Consider the following 27462-nt stretch of genomic DNA (forward strand, 5'->3'; position numbering starts at 1 on the left):
AACACGCCAAATAATCAACTCTGAATATGCTATCAAAGAAACGCAAAATAATCAACTCTGAATGTATGCCGGTACAATACAATTATTGTAAATTTCATCTCTACGGTGAAAATAAAAATTGGGGGGGGGGGTTCTAGAAGTGAATATATATTGACTGGAAAAAATACAAATAATTACAACTCTTGAAGTGGGAATGGGATTCTACTGACAAGATCCCCAAGCAGTTCCTTTCTTCCCTTTCCCTTTTACTTTCATATTTTCCTTTCTTTCTTTTTATATCTTTTTTTTTTCTCTCTCCATTTTACTTTCTGGAAGTGAACACACGTGATGCTGCCAACGACATCTTATCATCATCTATACTGTGAAGAAATACATGGGAAGGGCTAAACGAGATTCAAGCACAACCAAAACATTTACTTAAAGAGAAAAAACTTGATGTCACCGGTTCTGGCTCTGGCTCTGGCTCTGGCTTTTTGAAAGGAAGATGCTTGAAGAAGGCTTTCACTGCTCCAGTCACACCGTCCTCGTTTTCCATGGCCTTCGCAAGTTCAACCGCACGCTCTTTCACCTGTAATGATTCTTAGGTAAGTGCATCACGTGCTAGTAGTTTACACGTTCTAATCCATTGTAACTATAAACCTTTTCACGAGTACCAAAAGGTTTCACTAGTTAATTTACATCAAGTGAAAAACACAGTTGTAGCAGGAAAGTTAGATTTACTTTCCAGTTACCAACTTAAAATGAAGTTGGAAACCGAAAACAAAGATACACATCCATGAGAACCTTTACATAGAGGTTAACAAAAATGTGAATTATAAATTACATGCTCTAAAACAAGTGCGGTACTCTTGACACCTAACCAAAGTTCCTTGTTGGGGAATTCGAGTTTTAGTACTCAAATAACAAATGTGAATTATAAATTAAATGCTCTAAAACAATAGTGGTACTCTTGACACCTGACCAGAGCTCCTCATTGGGGAAGTCAAGGAGTTTTAGTACTCAAGAGTCAAGACTGTTAAGAGGTAACCAGCTATTATGTCATCCCATCAATCAAACTGAAGGTAAAAGAGGAGGGAAGGGGGAGAGAACCTACAGTTGCATTTATATGTTCTATATTCAAGATGAGTATAAAGTAAGAACTTAATTACTTTGTAGCTATGGTCTACCCTAGAGCAGCTAGATTAACTTTTTGCATGCTGCTTACAATGAATTTAGTTTTACAAGCCAAAACATATTCTACATATAGAATATTTCTTAATCAAGGCACCTTTACCATAACCAGATGCAAATTTGGATAACACTATGTACCTTTTTCAGAAATAAAGAATTACCTTGGGATCTAGCATAAAATTTATTGCTTCAACCAACTTGGGAAGAGTAAATTCATCAACAGGAATGGGTGGAGGACCTACTCCTCTTGCATTGACTCGGTCTCCCCAGAAAGGTTGGTCACCAAAGAAAGGCACGATGGTTGTTGGGCACTACATAGAAAAAACAAAAAGGATCACAATAAGCCGGAAACCAATTACATGGAACTCAAAGCATCTCGAACACAGTTAGCTATTAAGACATTACCGCAGCTCTAAGACCAGCAGCTGTTGTTCCAGCACCTCCATGATGCACCTGAAAGCAACAAGGGAAAAAGGGATAAAAATTTGCCAATTACATACTGGAAGATTATTGAAAACGAAGAGCCAACAAAAGAACCAGGCCAACAGCTGTCAAGCCTGAGCATGGCCAAAAAATAAACTTTGCCATTGTAAAACTTGTCTGGGCCAGGTTAATTTGGGCCATTGTCATATCTAGGAAACTTCTGTAACTACGGATCTAGAAATGGCAAAACTATAAATATCTAAGCCTTACCACAGCCTTGCACTGTAAGAATAGCCAGTCATGAGGGCAGTTTTCCAATAAGTATATGAAATCCTTTGGTTCTGCCACTGGAAGGAAGCTAAATTTAGCCAAATAAACCAGTATACACAAAAGATAACATAAGAACCAAACAGAGCTCTTTAAAATGGTAAGTAAGACTTACAATTCCCAAGTCCACCCCAGCCCTTGTTAATGATGCCCCTCTGTTTAGTGGTTTCCAATGCCTCCACAATAATTTGGGTCATTTTCTCAGGCTCTTCAACAGGCTGACATAAAAATAAATAAATTTATAGAAAGTTCAGGAAAGATAAAACTCTATCCAAAAGAGGAGACATAAAACGTAATTCAGGAAGAAGTCAAGTGCAGAAAGCTAGGAACTTAATAAAATTCACATGTCATGACTGTCCTTTTGGAGAATCAATTCTCACGTGTAGGAACATCCAAATTCAACTAAGGTCCTTTTATGACTCCTTTCAAATAAAATATGACATTTAACTGAGTGGTGTTAGACTTCCATGAAAAATAAACCTTAACAAAAATCATTCTTTGCATGTCAATTTAAAAAACAAGTTGGTTGTACCACATAAAGCATGAAACTGATTTAATATCCTATTTAAAACAAAATGGACTAGTTCAGTTCCTGTAACAAATCCAACATTACATTCTATATTAATGATACCAACAACAACCAAAAAATACTGGGGGAACAATAATAATACCAATGCATAATTTATGATTTCAACACATGCAGTAGTCAATTAACCAAAGAAATTTGGACCCAAGTTTCATGTTAAAATCACATTGCCACTTTGGAAGATGCACCAAAGGACAGCACGATTTAAATTTCTCTACTTCAAAGATCATGGCTATGAGAGACTTGGTAGAAAAGATTACTCTTTAAAAATATAATATAAAAAATGAAAGCAAAATCAAGGCAGGAACGCAACAACAAAAATAGAGCGTTCACTGAACTACTGAAGGTTTGCTCCATGACTTTGTCATCACAAGTCCACTCAGCCCCATGCCCTTATCATCTTCACTCAAACAATGGGCCATCATGCCAAATCATTTGAGCCCCAACCCAATTTCTTTTGCCTTTTATCTACAGAGGTCTTAGGGTCTTCATCTAAACCAAATCATTCTTTAATGGTCCATGAATATTTCCTATGCATCCTTGTGGGCATTGTGCTGTCAAGCTGTTTTTTTTTTTTTTTTTTTTATAATAAGTAAATAAGCAATTTTATTAGACAAAACAAAAGAGACTAGGAGTTCATGATAATGAACGCACGGGAACAGAATATACAAAGAGGTCATAAAGGAAGTCTAAGAGAAGCTGGGAAAAAAAAAAGGATGAACTATCAGTGAATCCCCAGCTCCTGGACCAATCATAGAGGGTCCGGTGTAACACAGATTTTAACTAGTCCAAGGAGCTCCCAGAATTTTCAAACGAGCAGCAGGGTTCCATTTCTTCCAAATAATCCACATCACACATCCCGGCATTAAGTTCCAAATGTTCAAACCATGCTTCCCAAAAGGCATGGGCAACATCACAATCCAGTTAGAGATGGTCTACTGATTCTCCCTCCTTTCTATACATTCAGCACCAATTTGCTAAAGGCAGACCCCTCCTCATAAGATTGTCCAAAGCAAGTATCTGATTCCATGCCGCTTCCCACACAAAGAAAGCAACTCTCCTAGGAATTTTCGAGGTCCAGATGCCATTCCAAGGAAATGGGGAGTTAATACCTCTAATTTCCTATAATGAGTGCAAATATCAAACTTACCACTTCCTCTAAGACACCAATGCAGCCTATCATTTCCCTCAAATCTTGGAATCCAAGAAAGGTCCATTGAGCGCCTATTGATTTTCATAATAGATCCAAACACTTCGCAAGAATAAACTCAAAGGAATTGATGGGGGCCTGCACAAGCGGTGGAGCATGTGGTTTAATTCAATGTAAGGAGAAGAACCTCACCAGCATTTGGCATGCCACGAATCCTCTTGAAAGAGCAGGGTGCCTTTGGGAACATGGACACAAGTGGTACATGGCTATCGTCAGCCAATGCTGAAAGATGTTAGGTTAGGTTAAGTCCCACAACAAGCGCAACCCTCGTGTTTTGTTGCCACCATTGAGATTGGAAACTTGAGCAGAGGATATAACTCAGTAGTAGAGTGTCTCCTTGACGTGGTAGAAGTCATCAAAACAAGCCTAATTATCCCTAAACCCAATGTAAGTTTTCTATTTTGACTTGCTCCCCCATCATGATCGAATGAGAATGGATAAAAGGCTTGTGGGATTGACATGAGGACGTAAGGATGGCTATATCTCTAGGAGCGAACTCCAAGCAAATCTAAAGCAAATGGATACAAGTTATGCCTTAGAATGAAAGATAGTTCCGAATCCATTTTGATTATGAACAAGGAAGTTATAAGTAATGCGACTATGAATCTCATGGAGAGTTCAATCCTAGCTTAGGATGAACACTGGCGGTATGCTTAACACATGCAAGTCGAATGAAAGGGTGTTTACAGTGGCGGACGGGTGAGTAACATGTAAGAACCTGCCCTTAGGAGGGAACAACAACTGGAAACGGTTGCTACTAATACCCCGTAGGCTGAGGAGCAAAATGAGGATCCGCCAAAGAAGAGGCTCACGTCCAATTAGCTAATTCCTAAGGCTATTCTTACCAAGGAAATGATTAGTAGCTGGTCTGAGTGGATGATCAGCCACATTGGAACTGAGACACAACCCAAACTCCTATGGGGCAGGTAGCAGTAGGGAATTTTCCGCAATGGGCGAAAGCCTGACAGAGCAATGCCATGTGGAGGTAGAGGTGTATTTTATTTTATTTCCTAGAGCCAAGGTTATTATTGAAATTCAATAATTGGGATTTTACAAGTCATTTAGATTTAGGTTTCCTTAGTCAATTAAAATTAGTAAGCTAGCTATTTACTAGTGCTTATGTAATATGATAAGTAGTTCCTTTTACTAGTAATAAAAAGTTAGTTGATAGATTGTTAGTGATAAGTGCAATAGCCTATCAGTTAGTTAGAGAAGTTTGTTAAGCTTTGGCCAATCACATGGCAACCACATGGTAGGTTCTTGTAACTAACTCAACAGCTTGCTTATGTAACTATAAATAAGCAAGGTTGCCGTCATTGTAACTAGTTGAAATTGAATCCAAGAAATCTCTACTTATGAGGTATTATTCCAAGAGTGTCTCTTGAAGAGCAAGTTCATTCTTTCTTTTCTCTAACCAACTTAGCTTTCTAAAACAGCCTTCCTTTTCACTAATTTCCCCCATCATAATTTGGTATGAGAACTTGTGATCCATCTGGGAATTCAAGTTCTTTCTTGTCCTTTCTATTTTACAGCATAACCTATTCAAGATTCAATCCTTGCACTCATCATCATGGAAGTAATAGGGCATCTTGCTGCCTTGACTGAGGAAGTAAGGAGAAGTCAACTTCATCATCACATAAGTGATAGTGAACAATCTGAAGATGCTGATACAGATAGCAACAACAACTTCAACAATGCATTTGGCCAATCTGTGAGAGGAAATCAGCAAGTGCCAGTGCAAGAACCAAGGCCAGGTCTTGTACATTTGCAAGTTCCTCAAAGAGGAGCCAAAATGGGAGCCAAACATCAAAGTTGACCTTACAAAATTCCAAGGGAGCCTGAATCCTGAAGAATTTGAAGACTGGTTGAATCAAATCGAGAGGATATTTGAGTGTTAAGAAGTCTAAGATTACAAGAAGGTGAAGTAGGTCTCTATCAAGCTGAGAGCGAGAGCTTCAGCCTGGTGGGAACAACTCCAAGTTCAGAGAATTAGGAGTAATAAAGGAAAGATCCAAGAATGGTTCAAAATGAAGAGGAAATTGCAAAAGCAACTTCTGCCTTTCAACTATATGCAAGCTATCTACAGAAATGATTCTTGGCTGACCAAGACAAATAAGGGAAATGCAGCAATGTGTTTTTTTTGTTAATGCGGCATCTGATTGATCAAAGGCAGCCAATACATGAAAAGAAGGAATAGCTTTAATCCTTGATAACACCTTTCTAGCTCCCAAAGAAGATATGTTGATGAATGCACCCATGTATGATCAATATGAAGAAGAAGAAATGTGTTATAGGTATTGATAGGTGAAGACAATAAAGGAGAGAAGTGCATTCAAGAACCCATATATGATCAATAAGTGGAAGAAGAAGTAGATGCTCATATAGATGAAGAATAGGATTTATCACTAGTAACAAACGTCTTGCAAGTTCCAAAGAAAGAAATGGAGGATGAAGAGTGGCTTAGAAGAAGTAGTTACAAGGATATGGGGTCACTAGAAGTTTTGAACAATCATGAATCAAAGAATCAAGAACAGCCCCAACCACAAAAACTATCTCGCTTCAAGAAAGGAGGTGAAGTTAGAGATTCAAGAAAGTGCTTAGTGCTCTTAATTAATGACTTTCAAGATTATGTTCTTTTGGATGTGACAACCATGGATGTTTGCCATCTCTTACTTGGGTGTGAAAGATCATGTCCATATCAAACCATTCCAGGTGGAAGGAGCAACACATTCAGCTTATACAAGAAACGAGATTGTTACACATTGCAACCAAAGAAGGGGAAAGCTAGCCCCAAACCATTAGTCAAAATGAAAAAGGTTGGATGCAAGAGCATCTACATGGCTGCTTTCACTTGCAGCCTGTACACAAAGCAGCAACAGTCCTTAATCTCTAGCATGATGCAGCAGCTTGATACAATAACTAACAAGAATGCAGATCAGTGGAACTATCAGATCATATGCACATCTCCAAAAGCTTCAATATGCATCACTCGCTGCCCTATCATGCACCAGATCAGCTTACAACTAGCCACACTTGAGGACAAGTGTGATCCAAAGAGGGATAGTCCTAATGCAATTCATTTTTAAAGCTAGCTGTTTACTAGTGCTTATGTCGTATGATAAGTAGTTTCTTTTACTTATAACAGAAAGTTAGTTAGTTGACAAGATTGTTAGTGATAAGTGCAATAGCCTATCAATTAGTTAGAGAAGTTTGTTAAGCTTTGGCCATTCACATGACAGCCACATGGTAGGTTCTTGCAATTTTTTTTTGATAAGTAACGACAAAATTTTATTAAAAAATGAAGAATAGCCAACCCGAGTACATTGGGAATGTACTATGGGGGCATAAATCAAAAACCAAGATTACAACGATCAAGTAAAATAGGAATGGAAGAACAAGAAAAATGACAAAAAACCACACTCCAATCTAGTAGAGTGTGTAAGAAAGAAGACTTAATCTCTAACATAGAGTGTTCACAGCCCTCAAAGCATCTCGCATTCCTTTCGCGCCAAAGACACCATAACACGCAATGAGGCACAATTCTCCACAACTCTATATTTCTATGTCTTCCAAACTTACCTTGCTACGACTCAAACAACTCAATAACCTTCTGAGGCATAACCCAATGAATTCCAAACAAGCAAAACACCAACGACCACAACTCACAAGCAATGGGGCAATGAAGAAGAAGATGATCCACCGACTCCCCACAATTCTTACACATGTAGCACCAATTAAGAACAATCACGCGGCGTTTACGAAGATTATCTGTTGTTAAAATCTTACCTAAAGAAGCAACCCACGAAAAGAAAGCTACCCTTGGAGGAACCTTCGATTTCCAAATCAACTTCCAAGGGAATGATAAGATGCTATGAGGGTAGAAAGAAAGATAGAATCCTCGAACCTCAAAACCTCTACTCCTTGCTGGCTTCCAACACAACCGATCCGGACCCAATCCCCTTACCGTCGAAGAGTAAACCATATCCATGAAACAATCAAAAGATTCTTGTTCCCAATCTTGTGGAGGACGACGAAATTTAGCATCCCAATGAATCCTCCCACCAGACCAACACATAATCTCCGCTATTGAAGAATCCTTTATTCGACAAATACAATAGAGCTCCGGAAAAGCCTCTTGGAGAGTACGATCTCTGCACCATACATGCTTCCAAAACTTCACTCGAGTACCATCCCCTACATCATACCGAATTAGTTTAGAAAAACTCATCCAACCACTCCTAATATGTCTCCACAAACTAACGCCATAAGCACTGGTCACCTTTTTTGTGCACCAACCACCCCAATCATTCCCATATTTCATTTCTATAACCCTCCTCCAAAGAGCATCGGTCTCCAAACCATACCTCCATAACCATTTCCCTAACAAGGCAGCATTAAAACTCCTCAAACTTCTAATACCCAACCCTCCAACCTGCATCGGTTTACAAACCTGAGCCCAACTGACCAAGTGTAATTTAGATTCACCATTAATACCACTCCACAAAAAATCTCGTTGTAGCTTCTCCATACGATGTGCCATCTTCCCAGGTAAAGGCAGAAGGGAAAGGAAATATGTAGGTAAGGAGGAAAGGGTACTTTTAATAAGAGTTACCTTACCCCCCTTAGATAGATACAACCTCTTCCACCCTGCTAATCTCCTTTCCATCTTCTCCAGAATAGGGTTCCAAATTGACAACTCCCTAAACTTAGCTCCTAATGGTAGCCCCAAGTATCTCAATGGAAGAGAGGATTGCCTACAACCCAACATCCCCACCAAAACATCCATATTGTAAACCACCCCTATAGGGACCAACTCAGATTTTCCCAAATTAATCCTTAAACCTGAGACCTCCTCAAATCTAGCCAGGATTGCTCTCAAACACGCTATATGCGAGTGATCAGCATCACAAAAGATAAGAGTGTCATCAGCAAACAAAAGATGAGACACCATCACCGAGTTACCAACTGTATTACCTACAGAGAAGCCTGAAAACTAACCAGTCATAGCAGCCACTTCCAACATACGACTCAAACCCTCCATAACAATGTCAAATAGCAACGGAGACAAGGGGTCCCCTTGCCGAATCCCCCTAGTACTACCAAAAAAATCAAAAGGACTACCATTGATCAGAATGGAGAATTTAACAGTAGATATGCAACACATTATCCATTTTCTCCATTTCTCTGAAAACCCACATCGCTGAAGCATATACATTAAGAAACCCCAACTCACATGGTCATATGCCTTCTCCACATCCAACTTACACAACACTCCTAGAACACCTAACTTCAATCTACTATCAATACATTCTGAAGCAATCAAAAAAGAGTCCAGAATCTGTCTACCTTTCACAAATGCATTCTGAGAATTTGAGATAAGCCCATGTGCCACCCTTCTGAGCCGATTGGCCAACACTTTAGAAATAATCTTATAGATCCCACCAACTAAGCTAATAGGCCGAAAATCCTTAATCTCCACAGCATCCACCTTTTTAGGAATAAGAACAAGGAAAGAAGCGTTAAGGCTCTTCTCAAACACAGCCCGAGTATAAAAATTTTGGAACACTGCCATAATTTCAGCTTTCAAAATACACCAACAAGACTGAAAGAACGCCATAGAGAAACCATCCGGGCCAGGAGCCTTATCACCCTTAAAGTCACTAATTACCCCAAACACCTCTTCCTCATCAAATGGCCTATCTAGCCAAATTGCATCCTCCTCCGAGATACAAGAGAACTCCACATCATCTAATAAAGGTCTATGAGCCACAGTTTTAGCATAAAGCTGCCTATAGAAATGAGAAATACCACCTGCTATAGCCTCCTGATCTGAGGACAATTCTCCATCCACCATAAGCCTATCAATGGAATTAACTCTTCTGTGAGAGTTAGCTATACAATGAAAGAATTTGGTATTCCTGTCTCCTTCTCTAATACAAAGGACTCTAGACTTCTGCCTCCAACAGATTTCCTCCATCAAAGTAACTTTTTCTAATTCACCTCGAACTCTCTCCAACTCCAGCCTTTCCTCCACAACTAAATCTCGACTATCCTCAAATCATCTCTAAATCATTAAGCTCTTGCCACAATTTTCTCACCCGATCCTCAACATTTCCAAAATCCTCCACATTCCATTTCTTCAGGTCATTTTTCAAAAGCTTCAATTTAGTGGCCAACACAAAACTCGGCGCTCCTTGGACATTATAAGATTCCCACCAAGCGCGCACCCTCTCCACGAAACCCTCCTCTTTAAGCCACATATTCTCAAAACGAAACGGTCCTACCTCTCTGAAAAGAACCACCCTCAAGAACAATCGGGAAATGATCAGATAACAGCCTAGGCAAGCGTTGTTGAGAAACAGATGGAAACTTATCATCCCAATCTGCAGAAAACAAAAACCTATCCAGCCTAGCCTTCGAAGCAACCTCACGAGCATTAGACCAAGTGAAATATCCCCCTTGAAGTGGGATATCCATGAGGCCTTGCTCAGAAATAAAATGGGAAAACTCCCGCATAGCCGCAGTAAAAGAGGTTGCACCAGAACGCTCAGAAGGAAACCTTACCACATTAAAGTCACCACCCACACACCATGGGACATTCCACCAACTGTTCAAACCACATAATTCTTCCCACAAGAACCTTCTTTCTCTCACAGAATTAGGACCATAAATGCCAGAAAGAGCCCAAACAAATTGATCTGACACACATGTAAATCTACAAGAAACTGAAAAACGCCCCACAGCTTCCTCCTCTTTATTCACAACCCGTGTATCCCACATCAGTAACACCCCCCCAGAAGCTCCACAAGAGCCTAGATAAGACCAATCAACATGTTGACCCCTCCACAGACTATGAATCACAGCTCTAGTTATCAACTCCATTTTAGTTTCTTGAAGGCAAATAACATCCGGCTTCCATCTCCTGACCAAATTACGAACCCGAAGCCTTTTATCCCGATCATTCAGCCCTTTAACATTCCAAGCAATAATCTTCAAATTCATTGGTGAACCACCACAGCCCTCTCCTTACTTACATTCCTCTGTTTCGATGAACCAACCTCGACATTCATAGATGTCAATAAATTCTTCAACTCCCGCTGACCTTTCTGCCCTGACCTGCCATGTTTCATATGATCATTAACTGCCTTAAGCTTTTTATCCTTTTTCCTAGCCTCTATAGCCAGCAATAAACCCGTAATCTGCTCCTCAAAACCTTCCAACGAAGTGCCCACTGATTTTCTAAAAGCCTTAATCCGATTTGTTACCCATTGTGATAAATTATCACCATCAATCGACTCCATACACCTACCCCCCGGCTCAGAACTACACTCCAATTCCAAAGGAACTTCTGTGGCTAGAGGTACCACATCTAGAGGCTTGCCACTACACTCCCAATTCATCGGCCTCACATGAAAATCCCCCATCTCCTCCTCTGCCTCCTTAACAATAGACCAAGTATCAACTAACCCATCACAGTCCTCTACCCAACTAACCATCTGACTGTCATTGATAAAAGAACCATTACCTATTACAGTCTCTACATCAGTGAATGAGCATTCCGACCCACTTTCTGGAGAAAGATATAGGGATAACGGAATCACTACTTGTCGACCATCCCGCAACTGGAGCATCCATTCTTTGGAATTACCCCATGATTTGTCCAAATCACTGACCCAATCCCTAATAGAGGGAGAAGGATGAAGTACCACCTTACCATCAGAAGCCTCCTGCTCCGTCACTCTTGCCTCCTGACCAAATAGTTCATCATCCACATCCTTCGTTGTCGCCGGAGATGACGACCTCTCCACCATCTTTTCTAGCAGGTCCCCTGCAGACAACCCCTCCGTCTCCGGCAGCTCCACCGAAGGACAATTCGTAGCTAGCGGTGCTGAAACCACTTCACCGTCAACTTGGCCCACTTCCGCTGTCAATAACGGCACGACGGGGCACTGGGTAAGCCAGCTCGAGCTCATCGGCATGCTCGACCCACTTCCGCCAGTACTTTCCGGTGCCGATGTGGAAGAAACCGAGCCCCTATTGACCATCGGAGCCACCGTCAGCCTACTTTGTGGTAAAGAGTCAATCACCGGACTCGCTAGGAGCACCTTAGCACTCGCACCCATCGCGAATGAACTCTGGCCTGAATCGCTGGACTCTAACTTACCATCCCCAACAAATGGGCCCGTAATATCTGGGCTGGAATTGTTTTCAGGCTGCTTGGAGCAAGCCCCTGCCTCAAAAACAAATGGGCTATTCAATAATGGGCCAGAATAACACTTAGCTGCATGGGCTTCAGAAGGCCCATTGTCCATTCCTTTATTCACAGCCTGGGCAGAGTGATCCTTACGTGCCACCCACTTTACAGCTTGCTTATCACCCCTGTAACGTTGCCAAGACACCCGCCTCATACCAAATTCATTTATTTCCACAGTCAAACCTTTCCCTAACCAGCCAGCCCTCCTATTTTGACGCTCCTTGCAATTAACTCAACAGCTTGCTTATGTAACTATAAATAAGAAAGGCTGCACTCATTGTAACTAGTTGAATTTGAATCCAAGAAATATCTACCTGTGAGGTATTATTCCAAAAGTGTGTCTCTTGAAGAGCTAGTTCATTCATTCTTTTCTCTAAGCAACTTAGCTTTCTAAAATAGCCTTCATTTTCACCAATTTCCTCCATCATAACAGGCAACTTAACAAAATGAGTTATTTTAAGCAAGCTAAAAATGAAATATCTTCACCTCAATTTGACAGGTAGTGTTCAGAAAATATTAGATAAATAATTTTGTATTTTTCCTATTTTCATTATATTTTCCACCCATGAGGGCATATCACGATTTGCATATCAATAATAAAACTAGTGTCAGGGTCAATCACCTAAAATGCACAATCACCAGCCGTACATCTTTTAGAAACTTACAATCAATTGAACTTTAAAAGAAAATCTAAGTTCAACACATACTAAAATATTTAAATTTTTTGAATACTTAATGGTAGAACAACAATTGCATTGGTAATCCCATACGAAGAGGAAATAGTTAGAAAAGTAATCAAGTAAGAAATACTTGTAAAGCTCAATTGATACAACTAATCCTTAAATGGTGAGCGCTACTTTTGAGGATTATTCTAGCATCCTAAGTCCAAGGACGTGCTTAGAATCTCCATTTCCAACATAGTTCTAAATAGCCAATTAGCTATAGTTCAAACGGCACCCCTTCCCCTTGTTAGTGCATGGCGGAAGGTGAGGTCATGGATTTAAGACCCACTGATGCCCACGACAAGTTGATTATATAACGACTCATCTTTGGCATATATAATGAATTGATTATTCATTATGACAGTTTCAACAGTGAGATTCACCTATATATATATATATATATATATATTTAAGAGGGAATATATAAATTAATGAGAAAAATAGGAAGTCAAACTCACAAGACTACCAAATCCTATATAAATAGGCTTGTCACCAGCTTCGAGCCATTTTACAAGTGATTCAGGAGGTTCATAATTTGATGCAAGATCAAGGAAGCAAAATCCTACCACATCAACCTTAGGTCCCCAATCTGCAAACCAAAAATACAACATCCAGATATCACATGCTTGCATCAAAATTCATGTCTGCTCATGTTGCAATGATTATGCAGAATATGTTGTTTCAATAAAAGTAATTGCTGATTAACTCAAACAATAACAAAAGGAAAATGGAGAAAAGAACCAACAAGATTGCATCAAAGAACATGGATTTTTTTTCAAAAAGTCAGTCAAAGAACATGCATATACCAATTTATTGAACTATTATCTAAAAATCCTTCATCCAATTACACTTGGGAGAACAATAAGGGTACATTTGGTATGCAATAATAAATTCAGGAATGGAATAGCTATTCCATTGCTTGTTCAGTATTTTTGTTTCATTTTCATTACAAGTAACAGCAATTACTTATTAATAGTTATTCACTAAAATGTGGAATAGTTATTCCTTACCAATAGGTCTGTAATAGCTATTTCTTAGTCACGTGATATCTTAAAAAATAACAATTCCCCCAAAAAAAACATAATTGGCTCTTGCCTCTCTCTCATAATCAATTTATATTATGGTAAGAAATTTAATTTTTAAAAAAATTTACAAACTCTTTTTATGATGTATTAATCTAAATTTCAAATATTTCAAATATGTATTAACCTTTTTATGAAACATGTATATTATATATATATATATATAATTAATGTGTACCTTATAAAAAAAATTAAAATCAAGCAGATGCATGTGTCATTTAATAGAATCTAATATTGAAGAGAGATGTGCTGTCTTTTTTTTAAAAAAATATTAATAGAGATAACAATGTTAACAAATGACTTTGATATTAATTATAAAATTATTTAATTTATGCATATTGAATGATATAATAAGTGGGACCAAAGCTGTGAAATGCAGACTCAGTGTTGTATTACTGTGTTATCACCAAACAAATGCATAGGAATAGTTTTTCCATTGCAACTTCTTGTATTCCATGTAATACTTATTCCCATTCCTAAGTAACAATCATTATAGTATACCAAAGACGCCCCAAGTAAAAGAGAGCAAAAATGGAATAAAATACGCAAATAGCACAGTTGCGCACACACCACATGGCAACTCAGAGCAGCTACTTTTTTATCAAATTTGTTTCCCAAAAGATAGAAAGCTACCATCTTATGGCTATGTTTAACCAAGATTTCTTTTCTTCCAGAATCATGTATAAGTTGTTACTTAAAATACCAGATTGAAAAACCACATGTTCGTACAATTTTCATGGGAACATGGATAAAAAAATTATGTAGTTTAACCTGAAATGGTAACAGATGGATCCCGTATTATATGATTGGAAGTGGAATAAAACATGATTGAAATCAAAAGCAACCACCTTTTGGTTTAGGAACAAGGTGAGGACTCCATATATATCCATGTGGAATATCAGAATCAGAGCCCTGTGAACCACTTAAGTATGTTACAGGACGAAGCTTCAGCTTTTTCTTCCTAACATCATTGATCATATCCCGAATTCCAAGCCAAATCAAGGAGTCGACAATTTGATATGACAGCTGAAAAGGGGGGGAGGAGCATGGGGCCAAAAGTGAAATTGCTACATAACTGGAAAAGGTGGTGAAGCTAAAGAAAAATTGGGGAGGAAAAATAAATGACAACAAAAGGAAATAAATCAGTAGACTCACCCTATATCCAGCTTGTTGCTTCACACGGGACAAAGGATGTGGAAATTCGCTAGTTGGCCTGGTATGAAAAAAGTAAAACACACACAATGCATTTCAAAATTTTCCCATTACAGTACATTAACAACATATGACCAGTACAATCCATGAAGAAAATATGAACTGAAAACCAGAAAACAGTTAAAAACAATACATAAATCAGTAAGATTCCTTTACCCAGACAAGACTTACGTCCATGGCATCGTGAAAAATATATGAATTGGTACTTTCAGTGCCTCTGCTACATGGGTATGACCTAAAGAAGTATTTATAATGGTTACGAGGAGAATAAGAAACAAGGAAATATAAGCTTAAGTTGAATTAACTGTTGGACATTAAAAAACAATCAGGTGCCACCACAATCAATTTCCATACAATGGGGAGAAAAATAACAAATTTTAGCTTAACCTTGGTAAAACCAACATATCATCAACATTTATGTTTTGAAATTCACAAAATTCAATTTAAATCATTTTGAAATGAATCTTAAAGTCAATCAGGTTGAGATTTATGTTAAAAAAAATGGCTTCAAAGTTCAAATTCAAGTAATTACAAAAATTTTACATTCTGAAATCAGAATTTAAAATTTTTTGGAAATTTTAAGTCCTCCATGGCAATTCAGCCCCAAAGTAAACCAAATTGTTCAAAACGTATAACTAACTTCACAAACAGTTTTATTATTTTATAGACTTTTTGCATGTAATGCCAATTCCATTTTCTCTACTATGGGGAAAATATATATATATATATATACACACACACTGTATTACAATCTTAAATGTAAAAAGGTAAATTTAATAGGGAGAGGATTTGCTGCATACCAGTATGCAGCAATTGCTGCAAATTGGGTTAGGTGGCAGCAGAATGAAGCAACAAGTGTCCATGGGTCATGTGCAATGCACATGAACAGGTGGACCCTTGGACACTTGTCACTTATTTTTTGCTGCCACCTAACCCAATATGCAGCAATTGCTGCATACTGGTATGCAGCAAATCCTCTCCCAATTTAATAATGTGGTATTTCAATGACTTATTAGATGTCCGAAGCATGTAGCCACCAAATGCGAACTTCTTTGAATGAACTATTTTCTAAGTTCCTCCTATATAGTTCAATCTTCCAAATCACTCCCATCACCAAGAAGCCAAGGAAACATTTGTTAGCCCTATGATTCCTAAGAGGATATTACCTTTACAACTAATTATGCAATAAACAATCTGAACTTTTTATTCTTTTTTTTTTTCCAAAGTTATTAATCCTTCCCAAAATTAATTAAAAACACATTAATTTCATTAAAAAAAAAATAAGAACTTCATGATCAGGATCGAAAGCGAACTTCGATATCAAAAATGATTGGGGACCACAAAAGATATTCTTGTGTAATAAATGCAAAGACAAGATCTTTTTAAGATTGGATGGCCGAGTTTGGAAGTATATTATTTTCCTCTTTTAAAATTTCTTAATCTTTTGAATTTCTAATTATAATTTTAAGTGAACCCTTTGTAACACCCTGTTTACCTGAGGACTCTCCTAATAAAATTTATTATTCAAATAAAAGAGAATGTTCACAAACAGATGCAAAAGTGACAAAGATCTAACCGTACGCCGGGGGATTGGCAATGATTGCATCCGCTTTAAAGGCGACATTAGTATCCATATCAGGGTCTCTGCAAGCTGAAAGTAAAGAATAGATAATATCCTTCATTTGATTTCGTTGAATAGGTATCTCAGAAGGCCCCGATGGCAAGAATCCTTTATTTTTCACCATATCTATTTGACAAAAGAACTTTGGAATTAGTGCAGTTAACAAATGTCTTTCAAGTTCCAAAATTAATATCAAATGAAACATCATCACCATCACCATCACAATAATAATAATAATAATAATAATAATCATCATCATCATCTTGTAAATAATCTCAAACACAGCAGTTTAGTTGGGTTGACATACTGTGCAAATTCATATTAATGATAATAGTAATAAAACTTTCTATTGGTTTTGTTATGTGCGTGTGTAAGTTGATATATTTTGCTTATTCATAGTAAAATACTATTATGAGCATAAATAATAATAATAATTGTTGGAATTATAGTTAATAATAATAGTTGTTGGAATTATAGTTAAGTGATTAAATTCAACATTTCCTAAAAGCTTAAAACTTTTGAAACCATCGGTAATTTAACATGGCATTAAAGCAAGAGATCTTAGGTTCGATCCCTGTCTCCACTCTACCTCCCATTTAAAATGTTAAAAATCCCACGTGAGAAGAGTGTTAGAATTATGGTTAAATGATTAAATTCACAATTTCCTAATAGCTTTAAGCTTTTGGGACTCTTAAAGACAAGAAAAAAACAATATAGAGAAGTAAAAGCAACCCTTAACATTGTCAATATAGATATATATAGAGACTAGAAGTTAGGGTTAGCCCTACATGGGCTTACAGCATAACTGGCCTCTTGGACCATTATATCAACATAAACCCAACACTTAACACTCCCCCTCAAGTTGAAACAACGATGTGAACTGGCCAAAATTGAAGCTAAACCAACCAGAAAACAAGAAGAACTGGCTGCAGCCTTCAATTCCAAACAGGAAACCAAAAAGCGTTTTTATAGGGGTTAGGTTATCCTTATCATGGATAAGGGGACAGCCAAAACCTATACCCAAACAATAAAACTGATGAAAAATATCTGGATAGGGAATAGACAAAACTTGTACCCAAACAACTCCTAATCCACCAAACAAGTTTTATACCTATCCGGGATTACGTTATCCTTATCCTAGAAAGGGAATAGCTCACATCGTGAACCAAACAAGGGTATTCCTTGTCAACTCCTACCAACAACCAACATTGGCGGCTTACTGGTGACCACTACACTGACAACCAACAAAACCTGTGGCAAGAACCACCAAGAAAACCACCACTAAAACCATTGGAACCTACTGAGGGACCGGGAAAAGGCCACCATGACCTCCAACGAGCACCTCCATGACCGGAAAACCACCAGGACAAGCTGAAACCCATTGAGTACAGGATCTACCAAGAACGTGCCAAAAACAAAAGGGCCACCAAGAAATGCCGAGAACACCAAAAACAACCAAGATCAGTGGAGGATGGTCGGAAACCACCACCAATCAGCCAAGAACAACAAAAAAAGAGGCCAACCACCAAGATCTACTAAGTTGGGTTGCAAGTCAAATATGTTTCTTCAAGCCAGATTCGCAATGAAGACAGCCACCAGTGACAGAAACAAGGCAAGAAGACAAGAACAACCAATAATGGTAGCTACAAAAAACTACCAAGATTGACCAACCAATGAGAACAACCAACAACTCCAATCTGCCGAGAACAACAACTACCACCAACAACTACCATCAACAACCACAACCACACCAACAGCAACCAGCAACAATCATCAGCAACAACACAAACTTAGATCTGAAGGTTGCACAAACAACCAAACACCGAGAACAACAGTAACAACAAGCAAAAGCAATTGGCCACAAGAAAGTGGCTCTAATACCATGTAAAAGACGAGAATAAAATAATTTATAGAAATAGAAGCAAGAAAGAGAGAAGAACACGAGGAATTACATGATTCAGCCAAAGGCCTACATCCAAAGCATAAAGCCCTAGTAGATACATCTTTACTTTATACTCAAGTCAACAATTACAGTGAACCCTTAATAGCGTATATATAGACACTAGAAGCTATGATTAGCCATATATCGGCTTACAACATAATTGGGCCTCTTGAGCCATTACATCAACATAAACCCAAACTTTAACAGGGACAATTGGTAATTTAACAATAGAAATAAAAATTTCTCCAAATGGCTCTTCTTTAAAAAAGGTTCTCTACAATATCAAAAAAAAAAATAGTAATAAAAATTTCTACCAGTTTTGTTGTGTGTGTGTGTGTGTGTGTGTGTGTGTGTGTGTGTAAGTTGATATATTCTGTTAATTCATAGTGGAATACTCTTATGAGCATAAAATGTCATCTAAAGAACTTGACAAGCATCATATTTAAAAAGAAGCAATGGTATGATAAAAGTGAAAGCATCATAAGAGTGTTCCTCAGAAATGCCACAAAAACACCACTAAAGCAACTTATGTGTCAAGCACTTAGTGAAAGCCATTTCCCAACCAGTGCTTCTCAATCTCACATAAGAGATATGTAACTACTTTGAGCCATTTCTCAACTAAGAGATATCTAACTACTTTGACAAGACAGCATAGAGTCATAACAAGACCACATGAGATCACCAAGATAATTCCAACATAAAAAGCGCATTTAGGTACATACAACCAGCAAGAACTTTCGGATCTCCTCCTAGAGGGTAAAACTCCAACCCAGCAGTCAAGACAAACTCTTTGAAATTTGAATGAGTTGCTAGTCTAACACGATGGCCATAGTCCTGCATGGGAAATATTCTTGTAAATCAGATTACCTCTAGCAATATCTTGAGTGGCCAACATATATATAAAAATATAAATATAGACATGTATGAAAACATATAAAACTGAACATTGAATTTTATTCATGTATTCTTCTTATCTTTGAAAAAAACATAAGCACAAATCAACATTAAAAGTGCTTGGAAAGAAGGTTCTACTCAATTTAACCAAAAGCAAAGGTGTCACCACTGTACATGAAGTATCTATTACTCATTCTATCCAAAAAACTTCAGTTTTTTTTTTTTTTTTTGGTAAATTACAAAAACCTCCCTTGAGGTTCGGGAGAATGACACTTAGCCCCAAAAAAGGCAAATGACACTCCTCCCTTGAGGTTTGAAGGAAATCAATACATTAGGCCTCCCATTAAAAACAATGATAGAATGCCAAAATAAAGATTCCATATCGCTTAGAGGACATGCCATTGTCAACAGAGATGAGATCAGGCAGAGATGATGCAAAGGCCAAGCTTGAGAAAATCATTATGATGGAAGAAATCAATTGAAGACAAAAGTCACAAGCAGTTTGGATAAAAGAACATGATTGCAATACTAAGTTCTTTCAGCAGTTGGCTAACTCACATAGACAACACAATCATATTGGTTAGTTGCAAGTGGAGGGGAATAACATTAATGATCAAGAAGGATTAGGAAGGAGATTGTAGAGTTCTATAATGGGCCATACATAAAGTCAAATAAGTGGAGGCTACATTTAGATGGCGCATTTCAGTGCTCTAGATTCAGCTTTAACTTTTGAAGAGGCTGAGATTTTCCAGGCCCTTACAAATATAAATGGGGACAAGGCACCGAATCCAGATGGCTTTACAATGACTTTTTTCCAGGCATGCTAGAGTGTGGTGAGGGATGACATTATAAGTTTTTTCAACTACTTCCATGCCAGCGGTGGCTTTGGGAAAAGTCTAAATGCTACATTTATTGCCCTTATTACTAAAAAAGTAGGGGGCAGTGAATATTAAGGATTTTAGACCCATCAGTCTCATTGGAAGTGGGTACAAAACTTTGGCTAAGGTATTTACCAATAGGTGGAAGACTGTTCTGAGGGAGCTCAGCACCCAACATGTTTTTATTCATGAAAGACAACTACACTGTGTCTTGATTGAATGTTTGGAATGTAGGATTAGGGAAAGAAATCTTGGGGTGCTTTGCAAACTTGATTCAGAGAAAACCTATGATCTTGTAAAATTGGGATTTTCTCCAATTAATACTAAGCAGATATGGTTTTGGGGACAATGGTTGAAGTGGATGTATTCTTGTATTTCTAATATCCAGTTTTCAGTGCTTGTGAATGGGACTTCAATTGACTTTTTTGCGAGTCCCAGGGGTTTGCGGCAAAGGTCTCCACTTCTTTTTGTTTTTATGATGGAAGCTTTAGTCTAATGTTGTCAAGGGCAGAGGAAGGAAATTTCTTATAAAGGTTCTCAGTATAGGCAAACACTGATACGATGAAGATATCACATTTCCTTTTTGCAGGTGACACTCATTGTGTGATGCGATGCTGAAAAAATCACGGTATCTTTGTTGTACTCTTTTGCTTTTTGAAGCAGTCTTTGGGTTGACGATAAATCTAGGTAAATCTGAAATGGTCCTTATAGGAGAGATTGAGATTATGGGTGTATTAGCGGATATCCTTAGATGTGAAATTCCGGCCTTACCTCTGAAATATTTGGGCCTGCCTCTAGGGGCGATTCAAAGCTTAACTATATGGGATGGCATTCTTGAATGTATGGAGAAGCGATTAGCAGTGCAGAAGAAGATTCATCTCTCAAAAAATGGGCAGGCTTACATACTTCATGTCTTTATACCCTCTTCCAACTAGTGTGGCTTATAATACAGAGAGGATTCAAAGTGATTTCCCAAGGGTGGTTCGGCAGATGTCAAAAAATTCCATCTTGTCAACTGGAATTTATGTTTTTATGACACTCGGGTGGAAGGTTTGGAGATTAGATGTTTGATGATTTTTAATCAAAGGCTGATAGGGAAATAGTTGGCATTTTGGAGTGGAAATAAATTTATCATGGCGTAGGGTGGTTGCCACTAATATGGGCTTTTGCAGGATGGTTGGAGCACAGCCCCTGAGAGTGACCTATGGTGTGAGTCTTTGGAGTTTTTTTTTTTTTTTTTGATAAGTAATAAGTTTATTGATATCAAAAAGGGGAGCACCCTAATGCACAAGGAGTGTACAAGGGGTCAAAAAATTAAGAACAAAAATTACAAGAATCTAGGAAATCAAGAAAAGATAAAAATGATTGGTTCCGCAATGCAGCCAACCAATCCATTAAAGTTCTAAAGAAAAATAGCTTCAAGTCTGATATTGATCTCTCCTTATCTTCAAAGCACCTACTATTTTCCTCTCTCCAAAGACACCACCGTAAGCAATGAGGAACAATCAACCATATATACCCATTTCGATGACAACCAAATCTGCCTTTCCAACATACTAAAAGCCCCACTACAAATTGCGGCATAACTCAGCTCACTTCAAACAATCTGAACACCATAGCCCACAAACTATACTTGTGGGTCTTTGGAGGTATATTAGTAAGGGATGGCCACAAACTATACTTGTGAAGTTTGAGGTAGAAACAGGGGATAGAATTCAGTTTTAGCATGATCGCTGATGGGGGGATGGGCTCTTTAAGGATTGTTATCCAGAAATTTTTCAAATTGCTAGAGATAAAGAGGGTGTTATCCATCATTGGCACTAAATTTTTATTCGAGCAGCACATGATGGGGAATTGGAATCTTTGGACTCGTTATGGAACGGAGATAGATACCCTTTGAAGGAAGTTTGGGGCAAAATATGGGGATAGAGGGGGTGGATGGTGCACCAAACTGGTGATAGGGACTTATGGTGTTAGTTTGTGGAAATCCATTAGAAGTGGTTGGTTGGACTTTTCTAAATTCCTTCGGTTTGATGTGGGTGATGATACTAGAGTAAAGTTTTAGGAGGATAAATGGTGTAGGGTTGTTCTCTTAAGGTAGCATTTCCAGAATTGTACAATGTTAGTCGAAATAAGGAGTCTTTAGTGTCAGAGGTTATGCAGTTCTCTAATGGGCGACAACATTGGGACATTCGGTTTCGTCATCTTCTGCGGGATTGGGAGGAAGCATCGATCGATTTGTTTTGGGATGTGCTTTATTCCATAAATGTGTGAGGTGTTAGTGATGACAGACTTTGCTGGAAGCTAGCTTTGAGTAGAGGGTTTGAGGTTCAAGGTTCGAGGTTTCTATCACTCATTATCTCCTACTGTCATTGATTTCTCTTGGAAAATGGCGTGGAAATCGAAGGTTCCTCCTAGAGTAGCATTCTTTTCTTGGACTACTGCCTTAGGTAAGATCTTAACTACAGATAATCTTTGGAAGGGAATATTGCAGTGATAGAGTAGTGTTTTATGTGTAACAGGTGTGGGGAATTAGTGGATCACCTTCTCCTTCAATGTCCTATAGCTTATGAGTTGTGGTCCATGGTTTTTTGTTTATTTGGTATTCATTGGGTTATGCCATATAAAGTTAGTGAGTTGCTAGCTTCTTGGCAGAGCAAGTTTGGTAGGCATCAAAATATAGATTTACGGAGGTTTGTGCCGCATTGTTTGTTTTTGTGCTTATGGCAAGAGCGAAATGCTAGATGCTTTGAGATTTGTGAACGGTCTATTCTTGACATTAAATCTTTCTTTTTTCGTACTCTCCTTGATTGGAGTGTAGTTTTGCCTTTTTATACTTGCTTTCTCTCTCTGATCTTATTGATCAATGTAATCTGGGCTCTTGATTTGTGCCACTCTAGCACACTTCCAGTGTACTTGGTTGGTTTTTTCCAATAAAATTTCTCACGTTACTTATCAAAAAAAAAAAAGAGGAATTATTTTCCTTGGTAAAGCATTTGGAAAGTTTGTGCACCGCAAAGAGTGTCTTTCTTCTTGTGGGGAGTGATATTAGGAAAGACTCTGACTACGACTAATCTAATGAAGCAAGAGATAATTATTATAGAGTGGTGTGTGTAAAAGATAGTAAGAAATTATGGCTCATCTTTTCCTCCATTATGCGATGGCTAAAGAATGCCTTTGGTTTTCTACTTGTTTGGTGTTTCTTGGGTAGTGTCTTACTCAGTGATGGGAGTTTTTTTTTTTTTTTTTAATAAGTAGTGATGGGAGTTAATATCATCTTTGGATAAAGAGAAAATCTCACTGCTTTGAGGGGAAAGTGCTAAACTCAATGAAGTTGAAGTTCTTAGCTTTGAAGACCATATATTAATGGACTTCTACCTCTAATGCTTCTAATACTTTTTCTAATTCAGACTTCTAGAGGTCTTGGATACCTTGATCTTTCATTAACTTTTCTTGTATTTAGAATTTATTTTTATTTCTTTTTTCTTGAGCATCTCCTTTGTATACTACCCATGTACTAGGGTTACACCCCTTTCCATGCTGTTTCTTTAATTGAATTTTTATTACCTATCCAAATAAAAAGGAGAGAAGAGACTCTTCATGTAATTGTAAACCCAATGCAAAGCATGTTTCCAACATTTTCCAATTAAATTTTTAAGTCTGCTAAAAGTTTCTTCCTGATAAATCTTTTTAGGGTAGATTACATGAATTTGGCATGCGTATAACTAAGCTATGGTTGTACAGCAATCATAAGGTTTAGACCTACATTGCACTTTTCTGCACAACTGGCATAGCTAACATGTAATCACATCAAAATCATACCAGTAATGGTCAAAAGCCTAAAAGATTGTAACCTATCAAAAAAAAATCCTAAAAGATTTTTCACAAATAATATATACTTAGAATAACAGGACAATAAGCTTGTGAAGATTAGAAAGTCTCAAAACCTGCAAACGTTTTCCAATTGCAATAAACGGCTGAACATCTCCACGTGTACCCACAATAAGCATTACTACTTGCAATGGTGGTATGTACTGAAGGTCTGTTGCATCAAGAGGCTCATCATCCACAGGATCAGTGCTAGCACCCACAGAGCCAACACCAATATCTTGGGGTTCAACATCAGCTGGAACTTCAAATTCTACAGTTCCATCATCTTTTACTGTAGCTATTCTATTCAAAAGTTTTAGCTGCACAATTCAATAAAAGATCCAGGTCACACTATACTGGGGGGGGAAAGTTTCAAGCAACCTGACGTAAAATTCACCTTCTGCTGGACAGAAATTGAGTCGTCAAAAATTTGTGCTGCTTCTTCAGCAAGTATATTATGATGTCTATGCCTCTCAGTTTTTGATCTTTCCAACTTAATCGGTCCCGCAGATTCCAGTTTGTCAACGTTTAATATCTCAACCGGCAAGGTATTTACTTCAGAATGATTCTGGCTAGCAGCCCCTGAACAAAGAATATACAATATGCATTAATATAATTACAAAAGAATTAAATAATAAGTCCCAAATATACTCTCTCTCTCGGAAAGAATAATTTTATTGAAAAGAGACTACTTTATGAAAAAAGACATGAAGTAGCCTAAAGAATTACAATCAAAAAAATATTTACTTATGAATTGACTCTGAAATCTTAAACAAAAGTACTATCCGTAAGATCCAAAGCAAAGGACCACTCATAAAGAAAACTAATGAAAAATGCTAGCAATTAAGTTGACGTGCGCTCCACAACTTCAAAAGTGCGTCGATTTCTTTCCCTCCAGATAATCCATAGCACACATAAGGGAACAAGGTTCCAAACAGCTGACAAACAATTAGATCCCCCAATCCACCATCCACATAATAAATCAAGAACCTTCTCCATACACACCGAATCCTAAACATCCTAATAACATAACACCATAAGTCAAACACCACACTGCAATGTATCAAGAGGTGGTCCACAATATCCCCATTGCATCAACACAAATAACACCAACTCACCGTTGCATAACCCATTTCTTAATAAGGTTATCACAAGTAATAATTTTCCTTACAATCCGCTGTCCACACAAAAATGAAACTCTACAAGGAGCCTTAATCCTCCGTATGGTTTCCCAAGAGAAAGATAGAGAAAATGAACCACAAAAGGTCTCAAAAAAAGATCTCACAGTGAAATCCCCATTACTCCTTAGTTTCCATCTGATCTGATCTTCCACCTCCCAAGTAGGAATATAAGATTCTAGCAAATGGAGGAAAGAAGCAACCCCATCAATCCGCCAGACATTATAATTTCTCATGAAACCCACAATCCAACTCCTCCTTCCCCCCCGTCCCGCAACAGCCTCTCTCTCTCGCTCTCTCTCTTTCTCTCTCTTTCTCTAGCTGATGAAAGGCACAAATTGTTACTAGAAAAGAGTTCCTACTAGCCAAAATAAAAAATAAACAAACAAAACAAGACGCTTTTTTCTACACCACCTTATTCAGTTGTTTTTAGTTTAGTTATCTATTGTAACTTCTTTTCAAAAAATTAAATAAATAAAAGTCTCAAAATTTCCCAATTCTATGTTGTTGTTTCAAGAAAGAGACTCAGCTTTTGTGCCCTCTATTTTTCAATTCTTACTAAACAAACAAAATACGTCAAATTAGCAAAAGAAACTGTCTCCTCCAATCATCCTACTTGCTTTCCCGCTGTTACTCGAAGGATTCTGTTATGCAATCATAGGTCAACTCCTTAAGCAAAATCTGCTTTAATATTCAATCGCTTGGGCATCTGAACTAGTTTTACAGTATAAGATGAACAAGGAACTTCTAAACTAATGTCAAATGTGTACAAGCTGCATATGAGTATTAGAAGCTACAGTCTAGCAGATACAAAAGATCAGGCATATGCAATAGCAAGATTCCCTGGCAGTTTTGTATCCTCCAATTCGAGGTATTCAGAAAGTTTTCTTCCTTAAGATGTTATAGTAAGTTTGACAAATTTTAAAGTCTTTGTAAGCTCTTGCGTGTTAAAGATATCAAGGCCCAAAGTCGAATCCTACTTAGCACACAAGCAAAGAAATCCTAATTCTACTATGTGATCTTTCTTTCTCTTGCTTCCACTTTGTCTTCCATTTTATTTCTATAATAATATACCTAGCAAAGCAACATTTTTTCAGTTTTCAACCATCTCAAAAGCAACACAATTAGCAAATTGAAGAAATTAAGCTTGGTTTCCAAATTGCCTCTCCTAACTTATTAAAGGCATTGATGAAATTTATAAGCAAGCATAAAAAAATAATTTAAAAAGCAAGAAATGGAAAGTTGGACCTGAAGAGGTGGTGGTTGTGGCACTGGCACCGTTGTTGTTGTTGTTGGTGGTGGTGAAGTTAAAGGAACCATTGGAGTCGAGTTGTTTGGTATCGGCAAACTGACTCTGACCGCTGTTGTTGTCCATTGGAATCCTCCTCTGATCCAGATCCGAACAACTAATCTAAAATAAGCATGCACCACCACCACCAACACCACCGGACTCTTTAGTACACACCGCGTGTGTGCGCGTGTGTGTTGTAATTGCTACTCCAACGGAGAATAAACTTTATTATCAATTTCTTTGTTTCTTCCTCGAATAAAGCGGCCGAGAAAGTGAGAGAGAAAGAGAAAGTGGGAATTGGAAGGGTGTGGAGACTCCTTCCTCTCTCTGTTGTCGGTCTGTATAGCTCTCTTTCTCTTTCTTTCTACTCTCTACTCAACTCTGTAATTAAAGGGTACCGTACACGTATTACAACAACTGTTCGCATCACTACTTGTCATTATTTTTATTCAACCGCTCCCATCATTTTTATTTTTTTAAGACCAAATTTTGTAAACTTGTCCCTTCGGAAATCCGATAAAAAAATTGGAACTATACGGAGAAGGAGCGTGCCCCAGTTCTCTATCTTTTCTTTTTTTATTTTATTTTTTTTTAACAAAATTAAAAACAGACATGACATAAAATTAACATGTTATTTTTGCTACTATTTATTTATTATTTTATTTTTTATACTATTTATAAGTTTCATCATACTATTTCAAGTTTCTTTTAGTTTTATATACAGTACTTTTTATTAAAAAAATTCAATTTCAACTAAATAAAAGTTGTTCCCAAAACAGACTCTAAGGCCAAATTTTGTCAA

General features: G+C 37.7%; 1 protein-coding gene across 1 annotated transcript; it reads right to left on the reverse strand.

The window, feature by feature from the left end:
• Positions 1-27167, reverse strand: LOC142619385 (sterol 3-beta-glucosyltransferase UGT80A2). Its single transcript, XM_075792473.1, has 14 exons — positions 26618-27167; positions 24589-24773; positions 24269-24511; positions 19272-19383; positions 16563-16733; positions 15158-15221; positions 14930-14987; positions 14623-14800; positions 13151-13281; positions 2036-2138; positions 1864-1940; positions 1576-1623; positions 1332-1481; positions 1-568 (listed from the first exon to the last, which is right to left on the reverse strand). Exons 1-14 carry the CDS (start codon positions 26742-26744, stop codon positions 395-397), a joined length of 1821 nt encoding a protein of 606 aa, XP_075648588.1. The 5' UTR covers positions 26745-27167; the 3' UTR covers positions 1-394.
• Positions 27168-27462: the final 295 nt, after the last annotated feature.

The sequence above is a fragment of the Castanea sativa genome, chromosome 12 (genome assembly GCF_040712315.1).
Source record: "Castanea sativa cultivar Marrone di Chiusa Pesio chromosome 12, ASM4071231v1".
NCBI lineage: Eukaryota > Viridiplantae > Streptophyta > Magnoliopsida > Fagales > Fagaceae > Castanea > Castanea sativa.

Bases quoted from the DNA above. Each gene is read 5' to 3' on its own strand.
- LOC142619385 (XM_075792473.1), bottom strand. From the start codon at position 26,744: ATGGACAACAACAGCGGTCAGAGTCAGTTTGCCGATACCAAACAACTC. The intron at 24,774-26,617 runs GTCCAACTTTCC...TTCTTTGTTCAG, and splicing joins CACAACCACCACCTCTTCAG to GGGCTGCTAGCCAGAATCAT. The intron at 19,384-24,268 runs GTTTTGAGACTT...TTTCCCATGCAG, and splicing joins CAATTGGAAAACGTTTGCAG to GACTATGGCCATCGTGTTAG.